General features: G+C 46.6%; 1 protein-coding gene across 29 annotated transcripts in view; it reads left to right on the top strand.

Moving 5' to 3' along the window:
- The window catches only part of FNBP1 (formin binding protein 1), a 118403-nt gene that overhangs the window by 51115 nt on the left and 52733 nt on the right, over positions 1 to 14555 (top strand). For all 29 annotated transcript variants that reach the window (XR_014543836.1, XR_014543837.1, XR_014543838.1 and 26 more), the window contains exons 3-4: positions 1115 to 1171; positions 2220 to 2367. Coding sequence is in view for 21 of the 29 variants with exons in the window: in XM_083596362.1 (XP_083452488.1) it covers positions 1115 to 1171; positions 2220 to 2367 (205 nt within the window). In the remaining 8 variants the exon portion in view is untranslated. The remainder of the gene's footprint in view (positions 1 to 1114; positions 1172 to 2219; positions 2368 to 14555) is intronic.

Genomic DNA, 14555 nt, shown 5'->3' with positions numbered 1-14555 from the left:
TACCAACACTCTAACCACACCACCACATGTTGACAGGTTTGCAAATCCTTGCAAATTGTGCCATGACTACGTTTGCATTCATGCAGCAGTTTATTCCATACCCCCAATATTTCCCTAACTGTTGATTTCCACATTACAGTAATACCTCGGAAGTCGAACGGAATCCATTCTGGAAATCTGTTTGACTTCTGAAATGTTTGGAAACCAAGGCACAGCTTCCGATTGGTTCCCGATTGCGCAGGCACGCCAGAAACAATAGCGGAAGCCATGCCAGACGTGTTCGGCTTCCCAAAAAAGTTTGAAAGCTGGAACACTCACTTCTGGTTTTTTATCATTCGGGAGCCAGAATGTTCGACTCCCAAGGCGTTCAGGAGTCGAGGTATGACTGTATATCTGGGCTTTCCCACAATGTAAACTCCGCCTCCAGAAATCTAGTGGAATACAGCAGAATTTGGTGATCATTTCCATGTTAATTTCTCTGTGTGTGTGTGTGTGTGTGTGTGTGTGTGTGTCTGTGTCTGTTTGCTGTCCCCTTAACCCAGAAAATCACAGGAGTCAACAGCAATACTGTTCTTTTCTGCCCTTTTTGTGGGGGGGGGGAGGTAGAATCATGGGGGGACAGAAGCTGACATATGCAGGAAGAGCAGGGGAGCAGTGGCGTCCAGTGACGTCTGTCGCTGTGTCACGCTGCGCCCACCAGTGTGTAAATGAAATTTAGTGTGATGTGCCACCATTCCGTAATGAAACAGGTACTGCAGTGTGAAAGGAACATTAGAAAATAGGGCAGAAAATGGGATAATCAGGAAAATTAATGCAATATTTGCTACATCTGAATGCACCCTATATAGAGTACCCTCAGAACAATTGAAGGGCAGCAGAATAAACTGGATAAAGAACTGAAGGTTTTTTGCCTCCTTACAAAATATTTATAACACTTAAGTTAGACTCACTCAGCATAGACCTATTGGAATTGATTGGCATGACAGACTTAAGCACGTTAATTTCAGTGGCTTAAAGTAGAGCTTCACTGAGTACAGCTGGTGGGTAGAAAATTCACTGGCAATTGCAAATTTCATTTTTATTTATTTTGCTTCTTTTTTAATTATTATTTTAGGAACCTTTCAAAAAAATACCAACCCAAAAAGAACTCCAAAGAAGAAGATGAGTACAAGTAAGTTTCCAACGAACCTGTGCATGTTCAGCCTCTTTCTAGGGAGCAGCTGGTGTATTACCGTATTGTAAATGCCGTATTTTTCGCTCTATAAGACGCACATTTTCCCCTCCAAAAATTAAGGGGAAATGTATGTGCATCTTATGGAGCGAATGCAGGCTCCTTGGCTTCAGCAAAAGGAACCTGAAGCCTCTGGAGCGCAGTAGGAACTCCGGAGCACAGCAGGAACTCACTGAAGCCTGGAGAGCGAGAGGGGTCGGTGCGCACTGATCCCTCTCGCTCTCCAGGCTTCAAAGATAGCCGCCCGAAGCCTCCAGAGCGCAGCGGGAGGTCCCGCTGTGCTCCGGAGGCTTCGGGTTCCTTTCGCTGAAGGGTGGGTGCCCTTTCAGCTAAGGCACAGCGCCCCTTCAGCTAAGCGGGAGGAGAAATGGAAGGAGCTCTGTTTCTCCTGCCGCTTCGCTGAAGGGGCGCTGCACAGAGAGGAGGAGATTTTTTTTTTCTTGTTCTCCCCCTCTAAAACAAGGTGCGTCCTATGGTCGGGTGCGTCCTATAGAGCGAAAAATATGGTAAATCAGTATTCAATTACATTAATTTGCCCACCACTTTCTGTTATGGCCCCGCCCAACCTTGGCATGCAGCCCCCAGAATGTTGCCCAGACGGCAATGTGGCCCTTGGGCTGAAAAACGGTTCTGTCTGAATTCTGCCTTATGCTGAGTCACTCCATTGGCCCGCTCTTCCCCAACGGTACCTCAGTTGACCATATCCCAAGTTCTCAGAGACATGTCTTCCAGCTCTGGGAAATGTGCCAGTTACTGAATCTGGGACCTTCTGTCTGCAGAGTTCAATGTTCTGCCTACTGAACTGTAGACTCCCCACAACCCAACCCCATTTATAAATATCCTTTACGGTCCACACCGGCCGTTGTCTTTGCAGAGAACTCGATTATCTCCAAGGGATAAAGGGCAATGTGTCTTTTAAATTTAATTAATTTTTTTCCTCCTCTCCTTTTAAATGAGTGGTTCGCCTTGCGTTGTTCTGTTTTTTTAGGTATTCGTCCTGCCAGGCCTTCTTAGCCACTTTGAATGAGATGAACGACTACGCAGGACAGCATGAGGTCGTTTCGGAGAACATGACCTCCCAGATCACCGCCGAACTGGCCCGCTATGTCCAGGAGTTGAAACAGGAAAGGAAAATGGTAGGTTCAATTTTCTTCAAATCTCTACCCCAATCCCCTCAATTTGTTTGCGGTCCCTTGCTTCCTGATATATGTACTTAAGAGCAGGTGCAGGGAACCAGTGGCCCCCTTCATACCACTGAACTACAGCTGCAGTCATCCGTGACCATTGCCCATGCTTGCTGGAGCTGTTGGGAATCCCAGCAGCTACCAGAGGGCTAAAACAGATCCCTGCCCCTGATTCAGAATGGTATCCCTTCCTGTCATGAAGGCCTAGGACAGGTAACAAGAAAACCCTGTACCCTCACTTGATGCAAGGCCCCTGACTGAAGCCAGGCCTGGTTTTTTGTGGCCCTCCAGAAGCTGGGGTCCCGCTGTTACTCACTGGGACGACTGAGGAATCCCTCCCTCTTTCATGTCATGTATGAGAGAGAGAAAGGGAGTGTAGTGCACAGAGAGAGGGGGTGGCGCGCAGTTGGGGGGCGCAGAGAAAGAGAGAGAGGCTAGATGGAACTGGCCCTGTGACTTGGCGCAAGGCTGCATACTCTGGCGACTGGTGCCCACAGCAGCAGCTGGTTTTACAAGGATGCTTAAAGGCTGTAAAGGACTTGCCTCGCCTGGCTTTGGCTGTAGCACTCGAGCTGGTGAATGCTAAAGCAAGCCGTGCTTTCTCTGCTCTTCCAATTCCCCCCCCTGCACCGTCCCACCCTGCTGCAGCCCTTTTGAGACATAGGCTCTCAGTTGTTCCTTTGCTGTAAGGCATAAATAATGCAGTGGCTCACGCCTTGAGGGCGCCGTGGGAGACAGAGGCTTTTGGTTATGATCTGGATCAGAGGGGGGTTGAGGCAATGAGTGGTTTCAGGTTTCCAGGCAGGATTCTCCTGCCTCTCCTTCCTTTCTTTTTCCTCCTCCTCCATGTAAACGTGCAATTAGCTCGCGGTAGGGTAAAAGGGATGATTACAGGCTGAAATAATAAACCAACTCCGCTACGTAATGCAATATGACACACATATTCTCTCTCAAGTAAACAGTGGCTGGCAGCCGGTAACGATCCAAGGAATTGGATTCTTAGCTGACTTGGATTCCAGTATTTGCCCATCAGTGATACCTTGCAAAGTCCACATTTTTGAATCATAGAATTGTGTAGTTGGAAGGGTCACCCGTAGGTCATCTAGTCCACTTTCCATGCAATGCAGGAACCACAGCTAAAGAATCCTGAAAAGATAGCTATGCAACCTCTCTTCACAAACTTCCAATGGAGAAGAGTCCATACCTTCAGAGGTCATAGAATCATAGAACTAGAGTTGGAAGGCACCCCTAGCAGTCATCTAGTCCAATCCCTTATAATGCAAGGAACCACAGCTATTTGTTATTTTCATCTGATTCCTCCTGGCTTCTGGGTGAAGCCAGAAAAGCAAGTTTGAAAGGTTTGTGCACCTCTTAGTGGCTGGTTGGGACTGACACAGAGCCCAACTATGGATGGTGAGCACCAGGTGCATTCCCAAGAGTCAACATTTCGGTACCTTTGTCCAGGACAACAGCATCACGCGATCCTGGGGGCAGATCTCATTCTTCAGCAGCTACAACTGTTGGGGGGCAAACTGTGTACGGACTTCATCCGGAAAGTGAAGGCTCATAGAATGGAATGTTCTTCCATTTCAAAATTTAAAAAAAATCCCCGCACATAGGAAGAGTAGCATCCCAGGCAGAAGTGGCATCTCATTGGCCACTGGCCTCATCCAGTGGCCAGACTCTTATGCTCTTCTTGAAAGACTAGGACAATGGTGCAGTGATGGGAATGGGTGTGTCCCCCCCCAAAAATTGTTGGACTCCAATTCCCATTGGCTTCAGCAAGTATGGTCAGTGGTTAGGAATAATGGGAGTTGTAGTCTAGCAACATCTGAAGGGCCACGCCATTGCCTCTTCTGGGCTAGACTAAGACCAGAGGTTTGGAGGGCCAGACGCAAATAGTGTGATCTCAGGCAGGCAGGCAAGTTCCAAAGGAAACAAGCTTTAGTCTTCCAAGAACCTATTGCAGCAAGGCAAGTTGCTCAGACCGAAGCCTCTGGTCCCAAAGCTTGCCTTTATAGGGCCTGGTGGATTGCTCAAGTCAAGTAGCTGGACTTGGATTGCAGCCTAGATGGCACCCATGAGAAACACAGATTTTCAGCAGAAAAAAATACACCCCAGATAGCCCTGGAGGAAAGGCACTGGCGTCTAGATCACCTCCATGAGGACTAGAATCTCTGATTGAGTCAAAACAGTACCACCCACCTTGTGACGTTTGAATTTGAGTGTGATGCCTTTGTTCATCGCCAGTATATCTATTGAGTGGGTGGTTTGTTGAATCTCTTGCTTTCTGGCTCAGGAATCCACCTTAGGAATTTCATGACAGCAGGCTAATCTCTCCTGCTTTTACTCACACGGGGTTGTATCCAACAAACTTCTCCTGAGAGGAAGTTGAAAGTCAGGGACTCAAGTCCACTACTTTCAGCTGGGCTGCTCTGAATATGACTGATGTTGGGTTCAGTCCGTGGCGCTGTGAGCACTTAGCATCATGTCCATGAGAGATGCATGTGGGTGGAGCCAGATATAAAGTGGGTGGGGCAGATTTGAAATGTGGGTGGGGCAGATTTGAAAAGTGGGTGGGGGCAGCCTCTTTTCTCTCTTGCATTCTTACCAACCCCCTTTCTCTCTCCGTCCACACCTGATTTTTCGCTCCTTGTTGCCTACATGAAACTAGGCCTCGACCCACCTGAAATTAAGCTCAGGCTAGCCCACCCCCGGTTCTAGAATGCCCATCGCAGTGGTCCGAATTCTACCTTGACTACAGCACATGGCCCAGTATAACATTTTTTAACGCGTCCCATGTCTGACCCCGCTGACATAAACAGCCCTGGGTTATTAACAACAGAGCAACCGATAGAAAACGTGCCATTGAACATTGTGTCGAGGCCTCATCTGACTGGAAACAGTCAAACGACTAAAATCAAAGGGGCCTTTCTTGAAGACAATAACGTGGAATTCAGTACAGGCCCACAGCTGGGGTGGGGGTGGGGGAGATCTGCGCCATTAGCTTCTTCCCTCTGACGTCTGAGGCCTGCCTGGATTATTGTTCTGACAGGTTTCTTTTCCACATTGCTGGACCAGTTGAGAGAACGGGACGGGAATGCAGAAAATTGTCATTTTTAAAATCATACCAGCAATTCCAAAAACTCTTGTGTGGGGACACATTAAAATTTCAACAACATCATCATTATTATTCATAATAACAAGTGAGGAGAGCGTTGCTGTTGAGCCCGTGTCCTGCTTGCTGACTTACTCTTTGAAGCATCTAGCTGGCCACTGTGAGAACAGGGTGCTGGACTAGATGGCCTTTTGTGCTGATCCCACAGAGCTCTTCTTCACAATGGTAGTTAAGAAAGGAGCCTCCATCTTCAAAGTTAGTCTGTCTCGGAACACAGTGGTACCTCGGTTTACATATGCTTCAGGTTACGTACACTTCAGGTTACAGACTCTGCTAACCCAGAAATAGTACCTCGGGTTAAGAACTTTGCTTCAGGATGAGAACAGAAATCATGCAGCGGCGGCAGCAGAAGGCCCCATTAGGTAAAGTGGTGCTTCAGGTTAAGAACAGTTTCAGGTTAAGAACAGACCTCCAGAACGAATTAAGTTCTTAACCCGAGGTACCACTGTACTGAGCAACAACCATTCACTCAGTTTCTTGCTTGGGGACTTCCCACAATGGTTGACCACTGTGAGAACAGGATTCTGGACTGGATGGTACCTTTTTGACCTGATCCAGTGGCCAAGTCATATTACCTGTGGTTAATAGTTTGAAAGTGAAAGACCCTCTTCAGATGGACCAGAGCGTTGGATCTATTCATCTGTCTGCCGTTGCTGCAGAGGAAGGAGAAACATGGTGAAGGTTATTTCTTACCTGGCTCAAGTCCCAGTGAATCCATTACATGATGAGCAAGTGTCTGTGGAGAAATGTGTCTCCCCGCCCCACCCCTTTGTGTGCATGGATTGTTCTGAAGACCTTGTACCTGTGATCCCTTTTGCACTGTTGTGTGAAGGGCTTTGATCCAAAAATAGGGAGAATTATAGATGTGGCTGATGAAGAGTAGGCTCAAATGGACCTCAGCTTGTGTGTGTGTATAGGGGGAGAGGCTGATGTCATTCCTGTCCCCAGATAGTTGTCCTTTGCCTATATGGCATGGCTACCAGCCACAATGTCCATGCTCTGCCACCATGGTTAGAGACAGTATTGCTTCTGAATTAAGAAAACTGGAAACTGCAGGGCAGGGGGAGGGTGCTCTTGTTCTTGAATCCTGCTACTGGCTTTTCCATAATGGGCACCTGGTTGGCCATAGTTAGAACAGGATGCTGGACTTGGTGGACCACTGGCCTGATCTGGCAGGGTTCTTATTATTGTCACATCTCAGAATCCACATTTCCATGAGTGCTGATTCATATTACCTTCAGGGCTGCCTTGTCCTGTACGTCCTGAGTTGATCAATGAGCTCATTTGTGAAGCAACTATTAGTGACCCCACTTGGGCCAGAAGCATAATTTGTGCCAACGATAAAGCATACCCTTCAGTGTCATGGGCCTGACTCCGTGGAACTCCCTCCCACTGGAAGTCAACCAGGCACCATCCCTGCTAAGTTTGAGGTTAAAAGTTTTTGATTGCAATCCAATGTGGAGATATGGAGAGCTGCTGCATTTAAGATTAACAGACAAACGATCAGAAACTGAAATTGAGAGTCACGACCCATTGACTGGAAAATGCAGGGGTGCTTTCCTTAATTTTGTTTTTCATTTTGATTTTCAAAGAGGTTTGCAGGAAATGTCCATAAATAATCAGCCAAAGTGTTTGCTCCAGCTCCAGCCAAGATTATTCGTCTGTTGACTAGTAAATCCAAACAGTGCCTTGTGGGGACAATTAACCAATTGTTTCTTCAATACAAATGAGGCTTTTTCATTTTTATTTTTTTAATGGAACCTTTCATGAGCAAAATATTTCACATGATCCTTGCTCAATACAGCAGCACAAGCTGCTCGGTCCTGCCTCACCCTCAACCCCCCCCCCCCCGCTTGTTTTGGGATGCATCTATTGCAGTGCTTTATGTTTTGATTATTTAAAACATCTGCTCATGTCCAAGGCAGCTCCATCGTTGGGATTGCACCATGAGTCATTGTGTTTTGCACACGCAGAGAGAGCTCAGCTGATGTCATGCTGGCAGCCATTATCCTTTTGTGAGACATTGAGTGTGGAGTAGCTTCCTTGTGGGTGCAAAGAAGGACAGAGGGCCTTCTCTGATTGCCTCACTGAAAAGAATATCATGGAGATCGGAAAGGTTCAGAAAGGGCCAACTGAAATGATGATGGAGATGGTGTGACTTCCCTGTGAGGAAGAGTTGCAGCATTTGGGGCTTTTCAGTTTGGAGAAACGGTGAATAAGAGGCGACATGATAGTTTATGAAATCATGTGTGGCGCGGAAAAAGGGGATGGAGAAAAGTTTTTCTTCCTCTGTTATAGCACTTGAACTCATGGGCATTCAATGAAGTTGGATGTTGGAAGATTCAGGACAGATGGAAAGAAAGGACTCATTCACACAGTGCAGTTAAGCTATGGAAGACAATGATGGCCACCAACTGGAATGGCTCTAAATGAGTATTGAACAGATTCAAGGAGAAGATGGTTATCAATGGCTACTTGCCACAATGGCTACACTCTGCTTCCATAGTCGGAGGTAGCTATGCTTCTGAATTACCAGGTGCTGGAAACCATAGGAGGGTAGAGTCCTCTTGTGCTCAAGTCCTGCTTGCAGGCTTCATATTGGGGCATCTGGTTGGCCACAGTGAGAACAGGAAGATGGACTAGATGGGCCAGTGGCCCGTTACAGCAGGCTCTTCTTATGTTTTTCTTTTTGTGTGTGTGTGTGTGTGTGTGTGTGTGTGTGTGTGTGTGGCGCCTACTGGTCCTGAACATGATGTACAAAATTTGGGTGTACATTGCGATTCGGCATGAAGTATAGATTGTAGAACTTTGCTTCCTGACTTCCACTTTTAAAACAATCAACCCAAGTTTCTGGTGAGCTGCGTAATTTTTCTAGTGATCAAGAGGAGAGCTACACTGGCATAGTTTTGTTTGATCCTCACCATGACTACCAAAGTCAGAATTATTATTTCCCTCCTCGCATTCTATTTTATTCTTCACAACAACTCTTAGATGTTGGTTAGGTGGAGAGTGTACAGTCTAAAGTCACCTAGTGAGCTTCATGGCTGAGTGAGGATTTCAACCAAGGTATCTCTTAGGCCTGGGAGATATATCAATATATCACCCAGGACTGGTATGAGGAGCAGACTGCGATGTTGGCTTCACTGGTGAAATGACCACCGCTCCTGAGTCCCTCTACTAGCAACTTCTTCCACCCCAGTCTGCCCTCATACTGTGCAGAGGGAGAAAAAAGCTGCATCAGTGAGGCACCAATACAGCTTGTTCCTCTCTCTGCATCTTTAAACTGCTCGGCCACTCCCCTCAGCTGAGCAGTTAAAGGATCCCCCAGCCTGACACTGTCTCCCACTCGGGGGGGAACAATACCGGGGTGGCTCAGTTGGGGATCAGGAGCCCTGTCGCGCCCCAGCTGAGCTGTACAAACAAGCCACCTTGTCCCAGCCCACTAGGTGCTGGGGTGAAACCGCCTCAGCTCCCGCAGTGAGAGCTGCAGCAATTTTACCCGGTGCCTCACGGTCTGAGGCCAGTGCAGCTTGTCTTTTCAACTTCGTGGTATATCCCCAGACCGTGATGTTTGGCTGGTGATATACCGCAATGTTGAAAAGCTGATACTGCCCAGCCCTAGTCTCTCTGGTCCAAATGCAACACTCAAACCACTACACCACACTTCCTTTAAAGTGATCATATGCTACCTGGTGGAAACTTTAAATGATAATCCCTTGTTGTGATGGCTTGACTGGTTAGAGGATAGAGAGAGTTGTGAAGAAATGAGCCTATTGCGCAGAGGTAAAAATTGTCCACCCAGGACTTTCAGCTGCGGTATGAACCATGGATCTTCAAAGTCTGACACACTCAGTGTTTTGGACTATGTTGATATGGAGAGAGTTGATGTCAAGTTTCCAAAATCTGTCATTGTGAGAAACAAACACATTAGTTGCTTACCAACTGATTTTAAAAACAGACACACAAACGCACTTTACAGTGACTCAACTGAAGAAATCTCTCTGAATATTTAGCAAGGATCTTGGGTATCTGTCGGCTTCCTCTCTGCATTTGAGGCATAAAATAGATTCATCCCTTGAAGGGGATGCTTGATGCAGTTAAAATAAATTCCTTTTAAAAGCCCTGTTTGTCTTGAAGCCTCACGAGTGAAGAAATTAGGGCTGTGCACCAGATTTGGCTGAAGGCCAAAGCCCAAACTTGGGCCAGTTTGCAGAGATCCAGGCTTTGGCCAAGTCTTGTGAAAACCCACTGCAGAACAGTTATAGGGCATTGCAGTGGTATCTTGGGTTACAAACACCTCAGGTTACAAACACTTCGGGTTACAGACTCTGCTAACCCGGAAGTAGTACCTTGGGTTAAGAACTTTACCTCAGGATGAGAACAGAAATTGTGTGGCGGCGGCAGCAGTGGGAGGCCCCATTAGTTAAAGTGGTACCTCAGGTTAAGAACGGTTTCAGGTTAAGAACGAACCTCTGAAACGAATTAAGTTCGTAACCAGATGTACCACTGTATTGTGCAAGGCATAGAAGAGGTGGAAAGAGAAAAGATTTTCTCCATCATAATGCAAGAACTCATGGACTAGAATCCATGAAGGTGGAGGTTGGAAGATTTCAGGACACATAAAAGGAAGGATTCTTCACACAGCGCAGAGCTAAACTGTGGAACTCTGAAAGGACACAGTGAAAGCCACCAACTTGGATGGCTTTAAAGAAGGATTGGGCAAATTCATGGAGGAGGAGAAGGCAACCATGGCTATTAACCACAGTGGCTATGCTCTCCCTTCATTGTTAGAGGAGAAATGCTTCTGAATATGAGTTGCTGGAAAGAACAGGAGGGGAAAGGGTTGCTCTTTCACTCAGGTCCTGCTTGTGGGTTTCCATTGGGGCATCTGTGAGAACAGGATGTTGGGCTAGATGGGTCACTGGCCTAATCCAGAAGGCTCTTCTTATGCTATCTTGGGTAGGAAGTAGAAGCTTGTGCTGAGCACACCTTTTTCCAGCAGAGAAATGTGGGGTGCATTCAAAACTGATAAGGATTGACCTCTTCACTCACCAGCTCACCACAGGGAGCACCCTGGAGAGGCAGCACCCAGCAGGATTGGATCACCAGCTGGTGAGCAGAGGGTTCAATCCTGCAGGTGTCCAGGGAGGTGGAGGCACAGCATCTCCTTCCCCTTCCCAATCACATTAATTAGGAGTTTAAAAACCCTGATTAAGCATTAGTCTTGCGAGTGAATGATTTAAGGACTGGATCCTGGTAGATTTGGGTATTCCCTCGGTCACGGCAATTTGGGAACCTGGGTCGAGTTGGATGGACTGTGCACCATCCTAGGTGGGGGGGGATTTGTACCCTTTATTCCTTTCCAAGTGCTTGAAATAATAGCAGTATAGTTTAAACTGTTTAAAACTTTCTATTCCCATCCCTGGGTTTCATCCCCCACTAATCTTTGGTTTTAGTACCTTGTTGCACCATTATTATGATATTGTTTTTAAAAAGCTTTTCTGTGCGGCCCCAGAAAAGACTTTCTCTGTGCCCAGACTGGGATTAATCTCTTGTCTCTTACGTATTTTGCAACCTGGAAAAATGAGAATTACAGATCACACTGAATTAAAATATCTTTTGTTTTGGCCAGGCAGCTATTTTAGCTGTGGAAAATGTGAAGCTGCTGGCTCCCCCACTCCCACCCCCCGCAGTTGCCTGGAAGGTTTGATATCCAGGAAATTAAGTACAGTAAAACAAAACAGAAGCAAAGGCCTCTGGGATGGTTCATCCACCATTCTGCCCTCATTGCTCCCAGTAACATTTTTGGGAGGTCAGGTTTAAAAGCTGGATACAAGGCGAGGTGGAATGAGGTTGGGCTGGATCTGAGGCTGTGCTTTGGGGAATACCGAGCTCTGAATATGCTTCTTTAAGAACGATATTGATAAGCTGGAAGGTGTGCAGAGGCGGGCAGCCAAAATGATAAAGGGTATAGAAACCAAGCCTTATGAGGAATGGTTGCAGGAGCTGGATATGTTTAGCCTGGAAAATAGGAAACTGAGAGGAGATGTGATAGCCATCTTACATCCATACATCCATGCAACATTTTATTTTTATGCTGCCTTTCCATAGTTGAGGCATGTTCAAGGTGGCTTACAACATGAAAAAACTCTTAAAAGTTGTCATAAATAAAACATACAAACCAGATCAAATGATTTCCACATAAATCATAATAAGATCTAAAATAAAGGTGCAAAAAATTAATAGCAATAATAGCAACAACCCTCCCAACTAAAGCCCCTTGAATCTGTTCAGCAGCCTCAGCTTTTGTAGCTGGAGTCATTCAGGGCCCCGCCAGGCCAGGTGGGAAAAGGTCTACAAGGCAGGAAGCTGGTCTTCCAAGGCTTGCAGCCAAGTGATATATATCTGAGGGGCCATCACTTGGAAGTCAGAGCAAGCTTTCCCCCCTGCTGCTCCAGAGGGTAGGACCTGAACCAATGGATTCAAATGACAAGAGTTCCAGCTAAACATCAGGAAGAACTAAGTGCTGTTCCACAGTGGAACAGATGGCCCCTGAAGCTGGTGGACTCTGTTGGAGATTTTTTCCACAGAGGTTGGGTGACTATCTGCCAGGGATTCGTTAGCTGTGCATTGCAGGGGGGTGGACTGAGTGGCCCTTGGGGTCCTTCCAACACTGCGATTCTAAGTTGCTCCAGCCAAGAACAAGCTGGAGCTGAGACCTTTCTATAGTAGTAGCACTAGGTGCAGCCTAGTTCCTATCAGTACCCATGTCACAATATGATGCTCCAATTAAAGGGACCCAGTTTTCTCTAGTCATTGCCTACTGTTACAAAAGGACGCGGGTGGGTTAAACCACAGAGCCTAGGACTTGCCAATCAGAAGGTCGGCGGTTAAAATCCCCACAACGGGGTGAGCTCCCGTTGCTCGGTCCCTGCTCCTGCCAACCTAGCAGTTCGAAAGAACATCAAAGTACAAGTAGAGCAATAGGTACCGCTTCGGCAGGAAGGTAAATGGTGTTTCCATGCACTGCTCTGGTTCGCCAGAAGCGGCTTAGTCATGCTGGCCACATGACCCGGAAGCTGTACGCCAGCTCCCTCGGCCAATAAAGCGAGATGAGCGCCGCAACCCTAGAGTCGTCCGCAACTGGACCTAATGGTCAGGGGTCTCTTTACCTTTTACTGTTACAAAACAGGACAGATAAATGGAAGTCATTCTTTACACCGTTCATAGTTAAACTGTGGAATTTGCTCCTGCAAGAAGCAATGATGGCCACCAATAGAACATCCTTTTATCATGAAAGCATGCATCACATACACCCCATTTCCCTTGTGTTGGTTCCCCACAAGGGAACCAACACAAGCGAAATCTCACTTCATAAAACATAGTAATCAGCTAAGGGAATATCCTCCTAAACATCAGGAAATAAAATATTACAAATTAAACTCAACCAAAAAAGGGGGGGGGTTGTATCCAATACTAGACCTACTCAGAGTAGACCCATTGAATTCAATGGGCATGACTAGCTTAAGCCTGGAATTAACTAATTCCATTGGATCTACTCTAACAGGGCTAAGTTAGTCACACCCATTAAATTCTGTAGATCTGAATAGGGCTAGCACCGGATGCAACCCATTAATTCCACATTTATAAATAATGTGATTCCTGCATTGCAGGAGGTTGGACTAGATTATCATTGGGGTCTCTTGCAATTCTATGATTGTCAATCAGGCAATGTCCAGGTAAATAAATACGTATATTTCTCTTTCCCATTCTGGGTCTATCTGGAACAGGCCCCTGAGCCTTAGTGTGCTTTGAAAGAAACATTAGCCCTGGAGGAGAGCAGGCAAGCGTGTATTGCAATCCCCCCAGGAGTTGCAGGCGGTGTAAGCTGCCTTACTTTTATCTGCTTAGCAGGTATTAAAATATCCCACAGGTTGATGTGACAGTGAAGCAGCTCCAGAGAAGAGGAATTCATATTCAGAATGTCTTTTTTCTAATGCTGTATTGCAGTGGATGTTGGATTTTCCTTTTAAAAAAAAGGAGATAATTATTCTCCATGTGGTAGAAAAGATTGGCGCAGGACGGGTGTCATCAGAGTTAATGGGAAACGATGACTATTTCAGCTCTGCCCGTAATCCAGCTGCATTGCCTTTTATGGCTTCAGCTGGCCTTTAATTGAGTGTTCGTTGTAGGTATGAGTATGGTAACCTGGCTAAGATACTCTGAGTAGATCTACCAAAAATTATGGGCATGACTTAACTGAGACCCAGTAATATCAGAGCAGAAGTTAGACAACCAAAAAATGTTCCCCTTTCTAGTTAGGGCTGGGGTGGCCAATGTGGTGCAACTCCCATCATTCCAGACTAACATCTGGAGGCAGAGGTGTAGTGGTCTAGGGTCGTAGACCCATTGCTGTTTCTGAAGCTGGGTCCCTGCCTCCTAGAGCTTTCCAATTAATATGTCATTGGAGCCCATCAGAATTGAAAGGAGGTGAGTCAGCCACTGAGGATGGGCTCCTAGGGTCACTCTGGAAAAGGTGGGTAGAAAGGACACTTGAGGAGTTGTGCTTGCTCCAAAGCTAAGTGTTTAGGGACATTGAAAACATAAGGGGCTCCAGTTTCAACAGAATGGGGCGCAAGTTCTGTTACATACAATGGAACTTCAGAAGATAATTGCAGTACAGTGGTACCTCTGGATGTGAATGGGATCCGTTTTGGAGCCCCGTTCACATCCTGAAGCGAACGCAACCCGCATCTGCGTGGGTCGTGATTCGCCGCTTCTGCGCATGCGCGTGACATCATTTTGAGCATCCGCATGCACGAGCGGCGAAACCCAAAAGTAACGTGCTCTGTTACTTCCGGGTCGCCACGGAGCACAACCTGAAAATACTCATCCCAAAGCTACTTCAACCCGAGGTATGACTGTACTCCAAATCATTTGTCCATGTACATGCACAGATGAT

This window comes from Podarcis filfolensis, assembly GCF_964270895.1.
Source record: "Podarcis filfolensis genome assembly, chromosome: Z".
Lineage (NCBI taxonomy): Eukaryota > Metazoa > Chordata > Lepidosauria > Squamata > Lacertidae > Podarcis > Podarcis filfolensis.
Note: the sequence above shows the minus strand (reverse complement) of the source record. Positions and strands in the feature narration are given on the sequence as shown.